Genomic DNA, 19,203 nt, shown 5'->3' with positions numbered 1-19,203 from the left:
TCTGCCTCCCATGCAGTGTATATAGTGCAGTATTGTAGTTACATTCAAAACTACAACTGTAATAGAAGTATATGAAGGTGCACGGATAGGCGGCAGGGGTTTTAGATTAGTTTTGATAATTATACTATATGAAATTGCTGATCCCTAGGAAGAAATTAATTGCTGTGCATGTAGTCTACACTCTTTCTAATAAGTGTATCATATGGGTTTGATGTGTCCCCCGTAATCTGCCTCTCTATCTTCTGACCCAGTGGGCATGTTGTGTCCCCTCTGTGCTGACGCTCGGGGGGCAGCAGTGCATCGGTTTGGGTACTGTCCTCTCTGGAGAGCTGTTCTTATTGATAATTAGCTGCTGGACGCACAAATTACATCACTATTAACACAGTTCTGAATTGCTTTTCGGCTCATGTAGCATATTTGAGAATTGCTGGGAAAGTCATTTAGCAATTAATTATGTCATAACGAATATCATATTTACAGTCCCCTCTTATGGTGTCCTGTGTACAGAAATGTCAGGCAGAGATAGGAAGAAACTGGAGAGGGGCAGGAAAGTGTGACTGGTAGAATGATGTATTCGGCAGACGCTGTCCAAGGTCCTGGTCGGCCACTGTTCAGCAGAAGTTTATTGATCTTGCTTCAGGGTGTTATGAGATTAGATTAGGATTCTGACTCTCATCAGCTCCTCTGCGATTTGGTTATGGGGTATAGATAGGGCTGTTATGGCATAAAGACCCCCTATGTCTACGTGACTAGGTTTGACTATTACTTTTGCCTTTTTTGTGAGAGTTTGTTTCCTTACAACATATTGCTTAGCTTGACCTCCCTGAATGCCTGCACAATGACCTCTCCAGTGCTATCTTCCTATTATACACCCTTACTTGTGATGTATTTTGTATAGTTTGTATCTTACGGAACACCTGACTCATTCATTCTGCACAATGTATCTTCCTATTTGTGCCATTGTCCTGCTCGCTCGGTGACATTTCCTATCCAGATCTGTGGGAATTGTCCTTTAGCGAGTTCTGTTTGCTCAAAGAAATGGGTTTTTCCCTGCAAATACCAAACGTGCAAATGTTATATTATGTTCTAATTACTGGGTGACTTGGTCGTAAAAATAATTTACACTGGCCACCTTTCCGAAAGCTTGTACTCTGCTCCCTGACGTGAGGACGAATATTATATTAATGGAACAACTGTTGTGGTAGAAAAAGCCATGAAAATGAGTGAAGCCAAAAGCAAAGGTTCCCCGGGGAGATTCAGGTAGGAGGGAAATTTAAAGCCCTTCATCTAAAAACGCTTCTCCTTGTGTGAGGTGGGAATAAGATCAGACACACGGCATCTGTGCCTACTGGAGGAATCTGCCCAAATCATGTAGGGCCTGGATCTTGGGGCTTCAGGCTGTACCTCTCGTTCCGGGAGTTATATATATTGCATATACCATAAATACAATCCACTTCTATGTTGTCCATTTCATTAATAGGGATTAATATGTTCCCTACCCACATTACTACAGAATGAAAATAGTTCCTTTGTGAGAAAAAGATGAGGTGTATGACCGCAATAAGTGGCACACAACTGACCACGAATGTGACCCATTCACTATCACTACATGTGACTACTAGCAAGTCTGGAGACAGATGTAATGCCAGCTGCTGCAAAAACTACAACTCCCATCATGCCCTCACAGGCACCAGCTGGCATGATGACCATTATAGTTTTACTGGCGAGTCAGTGGTTGGGGATCAGTTCTATGGAGGTTGGAAAGATGGTAGTCCTGTTGTATGAGGGTGGCCCTAAAGGGCCCGCTGCGGACTCGAACAGGAGAGGCCCCTGTGCAAGAAGAATATATAAGCCCTTTGGAAGTCCAATAGATTCTCGTAACTGGAGGGGGTAGTGGCCCTTGTACCTCTTGTACTGAAGACACACATAGTAGGGGGGTCTGATGCCCAGGGTTCTCACATTAATATAACCCAAAGCACATATTTCATTGCTCTTAGCCACTAATTAGATCCCAGCTGTCATTTTACATAAATAGACTGCAATAATTGGCTTCTATGGACAACTGCTCCCATCCTTCTTGTAAACTAATGTTTATACATCCATAATTAGACGTCTCCGCTTCCCGTTACTGAAGTCAAGTGACATTACTCCGCCGTCCCCCTATTAAATCACTGTGAGTTTGCGGGTGGGATATAATTGCTATGGCAGCTTCCCCGTGCCCGGCGGGGGCACTTCTGTGCGGCTCATGATCTGATTTACAATACGTCGTGCGCCATCTCAAGGATATGGCTGCTGCGGATATCAAGGATTCTGGGGTTTGATTAGAGGAGGTCCATGAGTTCAGCCATTATTGAGAAGGTCGCCGGTGACCCGAGGTGACCCGTCTCTGCTCAGCACTCGCTGGCTGGAGGAAGAGGAAATATTTGGACGCTGTCTGTCTAATGATTTACTGAAGAGCGCTCTCCAATCAAGGGCTCCGTGTGCTCCAGACATGGGAACAATACAGCCCGACACTGGTCTGCACGGAAGACACGGGACAATTAGCGCCGTCCGCAGAGCGACTGAGGACGTGATTGTCCCTTCCTACAGAATTACAGCATAGTGCTGCACAAAGCCCGACACTTACAATTCTCAAGCAGGGGTTTTAATATGTCTCTGAATCCCCCAAATGTCTATTACCCAGCCGTAAACCATTATAGAATGATGTATACCAGCCCTGAAAGGTGATGGCCCTATCTCTTACTGGCCAAACCTGGTGACAGGTTCCCTTTAAAGAAAAACTAACAGAGACCAGAATCCTTGCTGGTCGGTCGGTGATCAAATACTTATTTCATGCAATAAAATGCCATTTAATTATGTAAAACTCATACAATGTGATTTTCAGTTTTTTCTTTTATTTTTAGATTCTGTCTCTCACAGGTGAAGTGTACCTACGATAAAAATTACAGAAATCACCATTCTATTTAGGGGGAAAACTTGCAAAATCGGCAGCGTATCAAATACTTATTTCCCCATTGTATGATTCACTTAGGTTAATAATGTGTATGGAATAATGACACGCTGGCACTTGGTGTACATGACACTGACATTTGGGGAACAGAATAATGATACGGACACTTGGGGTATATGACACTGACACTTGGGGTACATGACACTGACACTTGGGGAACAGAATAATGACACTGACACTTGGGGTACATGACACTGACACTTGGGATACATGACACTGACACTTGGGGAACAGAATAATGACACTGACACTTGGTGTACATGACACTGACACTTGGGGTACATGACACTGACACTTGGGGTACATGACACTTGGGGTACATGACACTGACACTTGGGGAACAGAATAATGACACTGACACTTGGGGTACATGACACTGACACTTGGGGAACAGAATAATGACACTGACACTTGGGATACATGACACTGACACTTGGGGTACATGACACTTGGGGTACATGACACTTGGGGTACATGACACTGACACTTGGGGTACATGACACTGACACTTGGGGAACAGAATAATGACACTGACACTTGGTGTACATGACACTGACACTTGAGGTACATGACACTGACACTTGGGGTACATGACACTGACACTTGGGGTACATGACACTTGGGGTACATGACACTTGGGGTACATGACACTTGGGGTACATGACACTTGGGGTACATGACACTGACACTTGGAGTACATGACTGACACTTGGGGTACATGACACTGACACTTGGGGTACATGACACTTGGGGTACATGACACTGACACTTGGGGTACACGACACTGACACTTGGGGTACATGACACTGACACTTGGGGTATATGACACTGACACTTGGGGTACACGACACTGACACTTGGGGTACACGACACTGACACTTGGGGTACACGACACTGACACTTGGGGTACACGACACTGACACTTGGGGTACACGACACTGACACTTGGGGTACACGACACTGACACTTGGGGTACACGACACTGACACTTGGGGTACACGACACTGACACTTGGGGTACACGACACTGACACTTGGGGTACACGACACTGACACTTGGGGTACAGGACACTGACACTTGGGGTATATGACACTGACACTTGGGGTACACGACACTGACACTTGGGGTACACGACACTGACACTTGGGGTACATGACACTTGGGGTACAGGACACTGACACTTGGGGATCAGAATAATGACACTGACACTTGGGGATCAGAATAATGACACTGACACTTGGTGTACATGACACTGACACTTGGGGTACATGACACTTGGGTTACATGACACTGACACTTGGGGTACACGACACTGACACTTGGGGTACACGACACTGACACTTGGGGTACAGAATAATGATACGGACACTTGAGGTGCAGGATGTGAATAGGCCCCGAACACTATATCCGCCTGTGGTCCGTTAGCTTTTCTCCATCCCCCTTCCTGGTGTCCATCCCACAGCTGCGTCTTCTCTTTGGCCTCAGAGATTCTCTATAAAGTCTCCATTTCCACTGTTCACAATGAACACAAGGATTCGGCTCACAAATCACAGGCGACGGACACTGAGGCGGTTATTCCCTGGTGGAACTGCTGCGTCTCTGCTCGGCTAAAAATACATTTTGCCTCATTTTCCATGTGAGGTAATCTGATCACAGGGAGCAAAGGAGAAGTGGTAATTTATGGTGTCCCTGCGAATATGCACCGAGGAAATGATGATCTTACCATGTTACACGAGGTGATGAATTCTTTACAGCAGCACTTTCTCTGACTTTCACCCCTTTTTTTTTTTTTTTTGCAATCTGTGCTCCGGGAGGGGATACGATGTGTATAAAGATGGTGGAGAGCACCAGCAAATGCTGGATTGTTGAGGTCTTGGAAAAAATATTCACTCTTTTATTTAATCACCTGGATATAAGTGGGACACAGTTTTTTTTTCCCCATTTCTCCCTGGGCCAGGCTCCAATTCGACCTTACATAGAGTACATGCTGCTTTTTTACTTTAAAAGTGCAAATAACATAAAAGGAAAAATAGAACAATTTACACTATCGGGACCGTATGCAGCTCCTCTACAGACCCTTAGGTTTCCATGGCTACAGACTACAAACAAGGAGTGTAGTCAGATCCTGCAAGCATTTCTCATGTACAGCAACATGGAATCAATGGTGCTATATAAATTAATAATAACAATTACATAGACTATCTCCTCTTATTATTCCCTTTCTAAAAATACACATTCCCTCTAAATCAATAAATATAATTTCAGATAATGAAACCCCGGGCTGTTGGGAATGGTGTCTGTCATGTTTGGGCTGTGGCCCACGATTTTGTTCCAGAGTTGGACATGTAGGGGTCAATCTATACTTGAAAAAATTGGGAGAGGGGTCGTACAATCCATATGCATGGTCTCTTCATTAATAGCTTGGACTGGGACCCCTTGGATGGGTGTAATCATTTAGGGGAGTGTAGACGTATTTTTCATAGAATAAAGTCTGCTGTGCTTTTCCATGTATATTGACCCAATAGAGGCCAACACAACCACACTTTTCCCTCTGTGGAATGGATGTGTATAGCGCAGCCTTCCTGGCCCGTACACCATATGGACGCTGCACTGCGAATACTCAGGTGCCTTTTAATCTTGAAGACTGATTTCGTCTTCTTCCCCCAGAACGCGGCGTTTGCTCAGTTTTCCCTTTAATCCATTTAGCCATTTGGTGATATAATGCATATTTACATATGTAAATGTCCATCTTGCACATGTTGATATTCCTGACAATGAATGTAAATGTTCGGTCCTTGCAGCTGAGCCCACTGCTGTCATAAAATTAATGACATGAAAATACAAATATTCTCCGCAGCTCGCGGTCGGTTTGCTTAATTTGATTTTGGATCATATTTATAGGAATTGCTGGGACTGTGCTCATGGTTTACATTGTCGTCTCTTTTATTTTATATTTCTTTATTTATTTTTTTTTATAGAACAATGAATATGGGTCTGGCGCTCTTAAATACCATAGACCATAGCCCCTGTCTCCCTCCACACAATGACGATGATGAGTACATGACTTGCCCAGTAATTGATGAGTCAGTCTTAATGAGGTTGTACAAAATTAGAAAAATAAGCAATTTTAATTATTATTATTTATTTTTATTTTTTTTTTAACAATCATAACGTAATTTCTCCTTGTCATCACTTACTAAAATGAGAATATATATATACATATATTTTGTGGTGGGCTACCTAGAGGGCCACTCATTTCAGCCTTGGTAATGTTTTCTGTTTTTCTGCATTATTTGCTTTCTATCCAGGCTAAAATGCAGATTATCAATTAACCACTTGAGAGAATTAAATAATAATACGAAAAAAAATATATATATAATGAGATTAATTTCTTCTATATCTTTCATTTACAGGCGTAAAGTTTGAATTTGCATTACACCAATCCAAAAAGGTATGTCTGATGTGTTATACTCTGCGGTGATGAATTGTCTGTGTTAGGGCAGCGTATGGTGTTCTCGGTAATTCATTTCAGCCAATAGAATGGATTTATCAGTCATTCTGCCGCTGGTTTATATCGCCGCTGTTCCAGGGTTTATAAACTGTTGTTTTCAGTTTTAAAAATAAGCACAGGGGGATTTTACATTCCTGAAAGAATGACGAACTACTTTGATTTGCAAATGCATTTTTTGGAGGTTGGACGGGATTATTAAAGTTTGTGGAAGAAACACTGCTCCATCTAGTGGCTGAAATACAAACTTCTGAAATAAACTACTGATTATTCGTGATAGCGCAGAGTTTAAAGGAATAATAAAATATGGCTGCATTTTTACATGTATAATAATGGAGGCGTCAGTGCAGGAAAAAGACCAGAGCTGCTTCCCAGGTTACAGCAATTACATTCATACCATGTGGATCAGGGCGGCTAAATTAACATTGATATTAATGAAAGATTTCTAGCGTTCTGCGTTTTATTCTTTTATCAAAATGCATTAATCTACATACATGTTTGAGTCACTGTGTACACTCATTACATTACTGATCCTGAACTCTATTATTCTCCATAGCTGCACTCACTATTCTGCTGGTGCAGTCACTGTGTACATACATTACATTACTGATCCTGAGTTACATCCTGTATTATACCCCAGAGCTGCACTCACTATTCTGCTGGTGCAGTCACTGTGTACATACATTACATTACTGATGCTGAGTTACATCCTGTATTATACCCCAGAGCTGCACTCACTATTCTGCTGGTGCAGTCACTGTGTACATACATTACATTACTGATCCTGAGTTACATCCTGTATTATACCCCAGAGCTGCACTCACTATTCTGCTGGTGCAGTCACTGTGTACATACATACATTACTGATCCTGAGTTACATCCTGTATTATACTCCAGAGCTGCACTCACTATTCTGCTGGTGCAGTCACTGTGTACATACATTACATTACTGATGCTGAGTTACATCCTGTATTATACCCCAGAGCTGCACTCACTATTCTGCTGGTGCAGTCACTGTGTACATACATTACATTACTGATCCTGAGTTACATCCTGTATTATACCCCAGAGCTGCACTCACTATTCTGCTGGTGCAGTCACTGTGTACATACATACATTACTGATCCTGAGTTACATCCTGTATTATACTCCAGAGCTGCACTCACTATTCTGCTGGTGCAGTCACTGTGTACATACATTACTGATCCTGAGTTACATCCTTTATAATACTCCAGAGCTGCACTCACTATTCTGCTGGTGCAGTCACTGTGTACATACATTACATTACTGATCCTGCGTTACATCCTGTATTATACCCCAGAGCTGCACTCACTATTCTGCTGGTGCAGTCACTGTGTACATACATTACTTATTCTGAGTTATATCCTGTATTATACTCTAGAGCTGCACTCACTATTCTGCTGGTGCAGTCACTGTGTACATACATTACATTACTGATCCTGAGTTACATCCTGTATTATACCCCAGAGCTGCACTCACTATTCTGCTGGTGCAGTCACTGTGTACATACATTACATTACTGATCCTGAGTTACATCCTTTATAATACCCCAGAGCTGCTCTCACTATTCTGCTGGTGCAGTCACTGTGTACATACATTACATTACTGATCCTGCGTTACCTCCTGTATTATACCCCAGAGCTGCACTCATTATTCTCGGGGAGACACTATGTGCATTTGTTAGGTTACGTTCACATTTGCATTGTGTGATGTTGCGTCGGAGACGCAACGCACAACACAAACAAAACGCACGCTAAAACGCAGCGTTTTGCGACGCATGCGTCCTTTTTTGCCGAAATTTGGACGAAAAAAAAATGCAACTTGCTGCGTTTTCTGCGCCCCACGCTTGCGGGAAAAAAAACGCATGCTTCGCAAAACGTGGCACAACGCATGTCCATGCGCCCCCCATGTTAAATATAGGGGCGCATGACGCATGCGTCGCCGCGGCTGCGCCCGACGCAACCGCGCAAAACGCTAATGTGAACGTAGCCTTACATTGTTTCCTGTACTGATGCAGCTCTGGAGTATAACGCAGCACACATCCCAGTCCTCATCAGTCTAAGGCCGCGTTCACGTCCAGTAATCATACACTGATTCATATCCAGCTGCAGTCAGTTATTGGATTTGTAGATATTGCCATCCGATCTTTTTTTTACATTGAAGTCTATGGATAACTGGACCCATGACAATGGGATGACTAGTGCACATGTGACCCAGGCCTTACTGTTACATAAGGGGACAGTAAGACGTTTATGTGCGGGAATATCCTTGGTGCACATTTTGCATGTAGGCCAGTAGCTCCATCCTTTGGCGGATACAGCGGCTCCTGCCTGTTTCTGCTTTTTCCGTGTTATTGTTCTTGGAGCGTCAGCGCTCCATTGTCCGCCTCTACCAGCTCAGATCTGAACACAACGGCTTATTTTGCATGATAACAGATTTCTGTAGACATCAGCCGAGTCTCGGCCCAGCTGGCGCACAGCCATCTCTTATCACAGCAATTGTCATCTCCAAGACTTTTCTCCATACTGAACTGTGCAGCAGATGCTCCAGTGTGGACAGACAGTCCAGAAGGAGACATCGGGCCGCCATTAACCCATCTAATCCCGGTGGCTTCAGAAGTGATTTTTTCCTTTTTATAAAATATCAGGAGCATAAATAGCAGTAAAACCCTGCGATTTACAAGGCCAGAGCTCCGGGGAATATGAGAGCATAATTCAGGCTGCCATTGATGCCAACCTGCATATTGGCACCACACATGAATAGCAATTGCACTTATGCTCTAATACAGGGTTGTGCACTTTATCTGATTTTTTTCCTCAGACAAAGTGGTCCTCAGGAAAAATTGGAGATATGTCCGATTTTGATGTAAGAGTCAAAATTATCAACAATGCAAGTCTAGGGGTCCGTGAAAAAAAAACAGACCTCACTCTAATTATAGCCAAGTGTGGTTGGAGAAAATTTTCCAAGAAAAGCTGATATCACTCTGATCAAACGCTCAGAAAAAAATATATATATCAGACCATTTTTCTTGGATGTTTAGAAAACGGTCTTGTGACCCCCCCTACCAGAATTGTGTCCAGACTAAAGGTTTGCACACGCAAAGGTGACCCGGACCCCCAAGCCACCACCCTCTTCCACTGACATATAGAAAGCAGCTGCGGAGATAACTGGATTGCCAGATCAAAGACTTAAACCTTGAGAAGGTGCACGGCTCTGCAGGCCACGAATCCTCGCCCGCGTTATCACTTAGTACGCGGCTGGAGAGCGCAGCACGTATCCAGCAGAATAGAGCAAGTTAAAAGCCTACTCTGGTGAGGGCGACACGAGGGTCACACAGAAAAGATCAGTCTTCATATTACAGACCTGCAAAGAAAAATGTGGTTATGCCGAGCTATCGTGTTGGACAATTTTCCAATCTTGCTCTTTTCTTTTTTTTTTTATTTAATATCTTCAGTAATGTAATTTTCGTGACCTCCACGTTCACAATTCACCCGATGAAGACATCAGATTCATGATAGAATAAATCATATAAAGAGCATCTGCCAGCAGACACTATGGGGGGGCACAAAGCCTTACATTACACGATGCATCTAGATCGGCAGAACAGCAAATACACGGCATATACTAAAAGAGACAGACGAGGAAAGGAGCAGATGGGTGACTACTATGCCGGGAAAAGCAGTGACGCTGCCACCGTGCTCATCAGTGGGGTCTCAGACGTGGACCCTCTCCTAATACTACGGCTTTAGAATCCCAAAAATCACCAGGATTTCCTCTCTACCAGTTTATATCATAAATTGAAGCTTTGTGAAGTGAGAAAAGAAACTTAGGTACATAAATATTCACAAGTTGGTCAAACATGGAAGCAAAAAATAGTCCACTGCTTTCAATGTGCATCTGTTTCTTCACTGGAAGGAGAGACTGCTACATTGGACGTTGCGTATCTGGTGGAGATTTTTTCACAGCAAAATCTACACAAGTTACATGTTGATTTTTCTGCAGATTTTACCCTTTCCATTGTAACAGGTGAATCCGCACACAGAATAAAACAACCAGCCCCTCACCGACCCTCACAGTGTTTTACTTTTCAGCAGGCTGCACAATTTCTTCCAGTAAAAATCACGCGTCCTCCGAAGCAAATGTGAACAAGGATTTACACATAATCTGTGGTTGGATCTTTATTATCTGAATTAGTCTTCATCCTGGTTATTTCCCTATATCATAAAAACAAAGTTTCCTAAGTTGTTTTTTTTTCACTGATGTGAAATAAAAAGTGCTCACTTTCTCCTATCAGTCAGTGAAAAACAGACTGCACATGGATGGCATCCGAGTGCTGTCTGATTTTATTCACGGAGCCATAGACTTGCATTGCCGATTTGGATCCGATACAGGTCTCTGTGATCTTGACATGACATTGGAACAGCCCCATAGCTTGTCATAGGTACGAGTGCTCTCCTTGGGAAAAAAAGAGCATTTGTGCATGAAAAACTGAGATGTGAGTAAGCCCTTATAATAAAAAAAGATGTCTTCTCTTAAGGATAGCGCACCAGTGTGGTAATGGTGGTTGTCTAATCCCCCTGCAATCAGTAACACAAGTTAACCGTTGTGGCCCTTTCCATGGCCATTAATGCACAGCAGCTCCTCTGTACATGTGGCTGTATAGTGTAGCTATGGCCCCTCTATTCTGCTGATTGTCAGATCCCCCCCAGCCTCCTGACTTGACAATGACAGGCCCTCTATTTTATTTTTCTCCAGAAAACCCATTTAATAAATGTTGAAGTGGTGCGGGTACCTCCATATCATAATCTGTTTTGGCAGCCTTTGTTGCAGGGGATCTTTGCTTCTGGTCTGTTTCTGTAATCTTTCCATATCTTGTCATCGGCAGCAGCTGCTTAGTTCCATATGAAAAAAAAAAAATCTATTTGTTTGCCCCGTATCATGAATACACAAATAACACTGTGCGCCCTGACACTCCGCTTGCCGGAGCGATGTTTTGATTTGTCAGACAAGATGAGCGATGTTCTCTTCTGTGTGTCTTGTAAGCTTTTGTGCTGCCGAATCCTGAATAATTCTCTATTCTGTTCACAGGACTGTACATCCAGCAATCAATATGGGACTTCAATAGAAGCCGCTGCCAAACAGCTCCTGAACATAAACCAAGACGTGCCGCTGTATCCGCCTTATCAGCACCCGGCTAGTTTACACAGCGCAAGTCGCAGGCACAAAAAGACCATCTTTCTACGGCGAGACAATACGATATACGCGGAGAAAAAGATTTTAAAGAAGAGGAAGCATTTCCTATTGAAAGAGACTCCCATCTTGATGCCCTTGAACGGTTCCGCTGTAGACCTCATGCCCCTGGATTACGAGGACCTCAACGGCAAATGGAGAAAGCTGTATGAGGTTCAAAGGCAACGCAAGAAGCTTATGCACGATATTTGCTTGAAGTACAAGAGCGGCAGCCGGCGGATTATCACCCCTTATCACGTCTCCCGAATCTTCGTAGAAGACAAGCACAAGATACTTTACTGCGAGGTTCCAAAGGCCGGTTGCTCCAACTGGAAACGGGTATTAATGGTCCTCAACGGCTTGGCTTCCTCCACTAAGGACATCCCTCATAACACCGTTCACTACGGGAACTACTTGAAAAGGTTGGACAGTTTTGACCGTAAAGGAATCTTCAACCGTCTTAACACGTACAAGAAGATGATCTTTGTCCGGCAGCCATTCGAGAGGTTGGTCTCCGCTTTCCGGGACAAGTTTGAGCACGCCAATAATTACTACCATCCGGTGTTTGGGAAAGCTATAATTTCTAAATACAGGCGAAACGCCACGAGGGAAGCATTGAGGACAGGCTCCGGCGTGCAGTTCAAAGAGTTTATCCAATACCTGCTGGACGTCCACAGGCCGGTGGGCATGGACATCCATTGGGACCACGTTAGCAAACTTTGCAGTCCCTGCTTGATAGACTACGATTTCATTGGCAAATTTGAGAGCATGGAAGACGATGCTAATTTTCTTCTACACCTCATAGGGGCTCCCGAAAATTTGACGTTTCCCAGTTTTAAAGACAGACATTCCAATGAGGAAAGGACCACTAGTAAAATCACTCAGCAATATTTTGCACAATTGTCCCCGCTGGAAAGACAGCGTACCTATGATTTCTATTACATGGATTATCAAATGTTCAATTACTCCAAACCGTTTGAAGATTTGTATTGATCACGTGTAAAAGGAGGGAATGTGTTTTCTAGAAAACGTCCACTGGGAGGAAGCAGTATTGTGGTACAATATGGGAACTGATTAAGGGTGGTTTAATCTGTCTCTACACATCATGCTGCGGCAAAAATCTGGTGACCGAGACCCTGATTCCAACAGTGTCTCATTTATTGGGCTGCTTGCTGTAGTTTTGGTAAAATCACTGGAAGGTGATTGAGAGGACTAGTAAACCTGAGCAATGTAGTCCAACTCCGCCCCCACCATTGATTGTCAGTTTTCTGCCTATGCACAGTGTACACAGAAAGCTGACAGTGAGTGTTGCAAGGTTATGCAGAAGATAAATGTTTTTAGCTAAATTGAAGCAGCCCAGTATGTGACACATCGCTGAAATCAGGTTCTCTGGTCCTACATTATTCTGCGAAACCCGGTGACAGATTCCCTTTTATGGCGCATTCAGACATCCGGATAAACCGGAGCAAGATCGGAGACCAGTGCGCGGACTGGCTGGCGGCTCTCCCATAATAGGAATACATGAACTATCATGCTCTGGTCAGGAGAGCCACAAGCCAAGTCCGTGCACTGCGCCCCAATCTCGCCTTCTGACTGCGCCTTCAGTGTTGGGGAAAGTGTTGATGCATCATTATTGAGCCTAAACCAGAAGTAAATCCAGCAGAAAGGGAAGAATTGTTTTCATTCCTTTTACATCCATGTCTGGTTTGGGCTTAAAAATGTGCATGAAAATACCTCTGCATAAAATTGAAACTACCCTAAGGCTTGGAGTTCAGAGATGACCCGTTCCGATTTTTTTTTCCTGAACTTTAAACAAGTCATAATCAAGTCCTATAAAGACCTTACAGATATTTTTATCTGGGTTTTCATGTTCAGGTATTTGGATCCAAATGGATCACACACAAAAGACATGAGTAAAGAAAAGACTGGAGAGGAAATGTATGAAGTCTGGAATTTCACGTCAGTCTTGAAGCAGAAGTCTGTTGTTGGGCTCAAATTAGAGACCCCGCGCCGCTCACGTCTGCAGCAGAGATAAGAGGTGCCGATGATGACGCTCAGCTCTGATGCAAAAGTGAGCGACCCCAGCCAACCCCTTTAAAAGGCGTACACCTGACAATACATTTGTTGCCTTTAAAACCCTGAACCTGGAAACATCCCCTCAGTCTACAACCAGATTGCACTAAAACACGTTAATCATGGGGGTGAAACCCATCAGATAAATTACTTAAAAGTGACATTCACATTTGTGATTTCCCTCAACCTCGTTCTTTCTATTCTGACATTGAAAGAATATATTTGAGATTCTCTATTGTATAGATCTTATTTTTGCTGGTAAAAAATAAAAGTGTTTCTAAAAATAAAATAAAAGGGCTAGATTTTTCTATGGAGTGGTGTGATTTTTTTTTAAACACATTTTATTCTAGTTTACAGCCTGTGTACAGGAATAAATGTAGTTAATTTCGTAAAGGACAAATTGGGATAGATTTGCAAATTGAACAATTTTTATTGAATGTGTAACAGAATCCAACGTTTCGGCCCAATCACGGCCTTTTTCAAAGTTATGTGACAAAAAAAACAAGATAATAAGCATCAGAAGACATGAAAAAACACAAAAAATACTCTAATAGCAAATACATAAAAGGGAAATTAAGTCAGAAGATATGTTACAGAGGGGATTAATTATCATCCAGAGAATCCCGGGACTAAAATTAAACAGAAATATATTATCAATACAAAATTCAGAAATAGAAGATGAATGTACCAATGGTAAGGTGCTATATTGAGGCCCCAAATAATGAAAAGTCTCTTACAATCAGGTATCATATGAATTAAGTGTGTGAACGGCCTGTGTGTTAATTGCATGTGTGAATGGACCTGTGTGAATGGACCTGTGTGAATGGACCCGTGTGAATGGACCTGTGTGAATGGGCCCGTGTGAATGGACCCGTGTGAATGGACCCGTGTGAATGGACCCGTGTGAATGGGCCTGTGTGAATGCACCTGTGTGAATGGACCTGTGTGAATGGGCCCGTGTGAATGTGGGCCCGTGTGAATGGACCCGTGTGAATGGACCCGTGTGAATGGACCCGTGTGAATGGACCCGTGTGAATGGACCTGTGTGAGCTGCATGTGTGAACGGCCTGTGTGAATGGGCCCGTGTGAATGGGCCCGTGTGAATGGGCCCGTGTGAATGGACCCGTGTGAATAGACCCGTGTGAATGGGCCCGTGTGAATGGGCCCGTGTGAATGGGCCCGTGTGAATGGGCCCGTGTGAATGGGCCCGTGTGAATGGACCCGTGTGAATGGGCCTGTGTGAATGGGCCCGTGTGAACTGCACGTGTGAACGGGCCTGTGTGAATGGACCTGTGTGAATTGCATGTGTGAATGGGCCTGTGTGAACTGCACGTGTGAATGGCCTGTGTGAACTGCATGTGTGAACTGCATGAAATATCACCTCCTGTTCACACATGAAATATCACCTCCTGTTCAAACCAGAGATATCACCTCCTGTTCACACCTGAAATATCACCCCCTGTTCACACCTGAAATATCACCTCCTGTTCACACATGAAAAATCACCTCCTGTTCACACCTGAAATATCACCTCCTGTTCACACCTGAAAAATCACCTCCAGTTCACACCTGAAAAATCACCTCCTGTTCACACATGAAAAATCACCTCCTGTTCACACATGAAAAATCACCTGCTGTTCACACATGAAAAATCACCTCCTGTTCACACATGAAAAATCACCTCCTGTTCACACATGAAAAATCACCTCCTGTTCAAACCAGAGATATCACCTCCTGTTCACACCTGAAACATCACCTCCTGTTCACACATGAAAAATCACCTCCTGTTCACACCTGAAAAATCACCTCCTGTTCACACATGAAATATCACCTCCTGTTCACACATGAAAAATCACCTCCTGTTCACACATGAAAAATCACCTCCTGTTCACACATGAAAAATCACCTCCTGTTCACACATGAAAAATCACCTCCTGTTCACACATGAAAAATCACCTCCTGTTCACACATGAAAAATCACCTCCTGTTCACACATGAAAAATCACCTCCTGTTCACACATGAAAAATCACCTCCTGTTCACACATGAAAAATCACCTCCTGTTCACACATGAAAAATCACCTCCTGTTCACACATGAAAAATCACCTCCTGTTCACACATGAAAAATCACCTCCTGTTCACACATGAAAAATCACCTCCTGTTCACACATGAAAAATCACCTCCTGTTCACACCTGAAATATCACCTCCTGTTCACACATGAAAAATCACCTCCTGTTCACACATGAAAAATCACCTCCTGTTCACACATGAAAAATCACCTCCTGTTCACACATGAAAAATCACCTCCTGTTCACACATGAAAAATCACCTCCTGTTCAAACCAGAGATATCACCTCCTGTTCACACCTGAAACATCACCTCCTGTTCACACCTGAAACATCACCTCCTGTTCACACCTGAAACATCACCTCCTGTTCACACATGAAATATCACCTCCTGTTCACACATGAAAAATCACCTCCTGTTCACACATGAAAAATCACCTCCTGTTCACACATGAAAAATCACCTCCTGTTCACAAATGAAAAATCACCTCCTGTTCACACATGAAAAATCACCTCCTGTTCACACATGAAAAATCACCTCCTGTTCACACATGAAAAATCACCTCCTGTTCACACATGAAAAATCACCTCCTGTTCACAAATGAAAAATCACCTCCTGTTCACACATGAAATATCACCTCCTGTTCACACCTGAAAAATCACCTCCTGTTCACACCTGAAAAATCACCTCCTGTTCACACCTGAAAAATCACCTCCTGTTCACACCTGAAAAATCACCTCCTGTTCACACCTGAAAAATCACCTCCTGTTCACACCTGAAAAATCACCTCCTGTTCACACCTGAAAAATCACCTCCTGTTCACACATGAAAAATCACCTCCTGTTCACACATGAAAAATCACCTCCTGTTCACACATGAAAAATCACCTCCTGTTCACACATGAAAAATCACCTCCTGTTCACAAATGAAAAATCACCTCCTGTTCACACATGAAATATCACCTCCTGTTCACACCTGAAAAATCACCTCCTGTTCACACCTGAAAAATCACCTCCTGTTCACACCTGAAAAATCACCTCCTGTTCACACCTGAAAAATCACCTCCTGTTCACACCTGAAAAATCACCTCCTGTTCACACCTGAAAAATCACCTCCTGTTCACACCTGAAAAATCACCTCCTGTTCACACCTGAAAAATCACCTCCTGTTCACACATGAAAAATCACCTCCTGTTCACACATGAAAAATCACCTCCTGTTCACACCTGAAATATCACCTCCTCTTCACACCTGAAATATTTTTCATGTGTGAACAGGAGGTGATATTTCAGGTGTGAACAGGGGGTGATATTTCAGGTGTGAACAGGGAGTGATATTTCAGGTGTGAACAGAGGGTGATATTTCAGGTGTGAACTGGGGGTGATATTTCAGGTGTGAACAGGGGGTGATATTTCAGGTGTGCACAGGAGGTGATATTTCAGGTGTGAACAGGAGGTGATATTTCAGGGGTGAACCGGAGGTGATATTTCAGGGGTGCACAGGGGGTGATATTTCAGGGGTGCACAGGAGGTGATATTTCAGGTGTGATCAGGGGGTGATATTTCAGGGGTGAACAGGAGGTGATATTACAGGTGTGAAGAGGGGGTGATATTTCATGTGTGAACAGGGAGTGATATTTCAGGGGTGCACAGTGGGTGATTTTTCATGTGTGAACAGGAGGTGATATTTCAGGTGTGAACAGGAGGTGATATTTCAGGTGAGAACAGGAGGTGATATTTCAGGTGTGAACAGGGGGGTGATATTTCAGGTGAGAACAGGGGGTGATATTTCAGGTGATAACAGGAGGTGATATTTCAGGTGTGAACAGGGGGGTGATATTTCAGGTGTGAACAGGGAGTGATATTTCAGGTGTGAACAGGTGGTGATATTTCATGTGTGAACAGGGTGTGATATTTCAGGGGTGAACAGGAGGTGATATTTCAGGTGTGAACAGGTGGTGATATTTCATGTGTGAACAGGGAGTGATATTTCAGGTGAGAACAGGAGGTGATATTTCAGGTGTGAACAGGGGGTGATATTTCAGGTGTGAACTGGGGGTGATATTTCAGGGGTGAACAGGAGGTGATATTTCAGGGGTGCACAGGGGGTGATATTTCAGGGGTGCACAGGAGGTGATATTTCAGGTGTGATCAGGGGGTGATATTTCAGGGGTGAACAGGAGGTGATATTACAGGTGTGAAGAGGGGGTGATATTTCATGTGTGAACAGGGGGTGATATTTCAGGGGTGCACAGTGGGTGATTTTTCATGTGTGAACAGGAGGTGATATTTCAGGTGTGAACAGGAGGTGATATTTCAGGTGTGAACAGGGAGTGATATTTCAGGGGTGCACAGGGGGTGATTTTTCATGTGTGAACAGGAGGTGATATTTCAGGTGTGAACAGGAGGTGATATTTCAGGTGAGAACAAACAGGAGGTGATATTTCAGGTGTGAACAGGGGGGTGATATTTCAGGTGAGAACAGGGGGTGATATTTCAGGTGATAACAGGAGGTGATATTTCAGGTGAGAACAGGAGGTGATATTTCAGGTGTGAACAGGGGGGTGATATTTCAGGTGTGAACAGGGAGTGATATTTCAGGTGTGAACAGGTGGTGATATTTCATGTGTGAACAGGGTGTGATATTTCAGGGGTGAACAGGAGGTGATATTTCATGTGTGAACAGGGAGTGATATTTCAGGTGAGAACAGGAGGTGATATTTCAGGTGTGAACAGGGGGTGATATTTCAGGTGTGAACAGGTGATATTTCAGGTGTGAACAGGGAGTGATATTTCAGGTGAGAACAGGAGGTGATATTTCAGGTGTGAACAGGGAGTGATATTTCAGGTGTGAACAGGTGGTGATATTTCAGGTGTGAACAGGGGGTGATATTTCAGGTGTGAACAGGTGGTGATATTTCAGGGGTGAACAGGGGGTGATATTTCAGGTGTGAACAGAAGGTGATATTTCAGGTGAGAACAGGAGGTGATATTTCAGGTGTGAACAGGTGGTGATATTTCAGGTGTGAACAGAGGGTGATATTTCAGGTGTGAACAGGGGGTGATATTTCAGGTGTGAACAGAGGGTGATATTTCAGGTGTGAACAGGGAGTGATATTTCAGGTGTGAACAGGTGGTGATATTTCAGGTGTGAACAGGTGGTGATATTTCAGGTGTGAACAGGGGGTGATATTTCAGGTGTGAACAGGTGGTGATATTTCAGGGGTGAACAGGGGGTGATATTTCATGTGTGAACAGAAGGTGATATTTCAGGTGTGAACAGGAGGTGATATCT

At 43.6% G+C, this 19,203-nt stretch overlaps 1 protein-coding gene across 5 annotated transcripts in view; it reads left to right on the top strand.

Annotated features, from left to right (window-relative positions):
• The window catches only part of CHST8 (carbohydrate sulfotransferase 8), a 495,888-nt gene extending 481,734 nt beyond the window's left edge, over window positions 1-14,154 (top strand). For 2 of the 5 annotated variants that reach the window (XM_069739218.1, XM_069739217.1), the window contains 2 exons: window positions 6,424-6,461; window positions 11,628-14,150. In XM_069739218.1, coding sequence (XP_069595319.1) covers window positions 6,424-6,461; window positions 11,628-12,761 — 1,172 coding nt within the window. In that variant the 3' untranslated portion in view covers window positions 12,762-14,150. Of the gene's footprint in view, window positions 1-6,423; window positions 6,462-11,627 lie in introns of all 5 variants that reach the window. The other 3 variants (XM_069739214.1, XM_069739213.1, XM_069739215.1) reach the window with 2 other exon arrangements.
• The last annotated feature ends 5,049 nt before the right edge of the window (window positions 14,155-19,203 follow it).

Source organism: Ranitomeya imitator, chromosome 9 (assembly GCF_032444005.1).
Source record: "Ranitomeya imitator isolate aRanImi1 chromosome 9, aRanImi1.pri, whole genome shotgun sequence".
In the NCBI taxonomy this organism is placed as follows: domain Eukaryota; kingdom Metazoa; phylum Chordata; class Amphibia; order Anura; family Dendrobatidae; genus Ranitomeya; species Ranitomeya imitator.
Note: the sequence above shows the minus strand (reverse complement) of the source record. Positions and strands in the feature narration are given on the sequence as shown.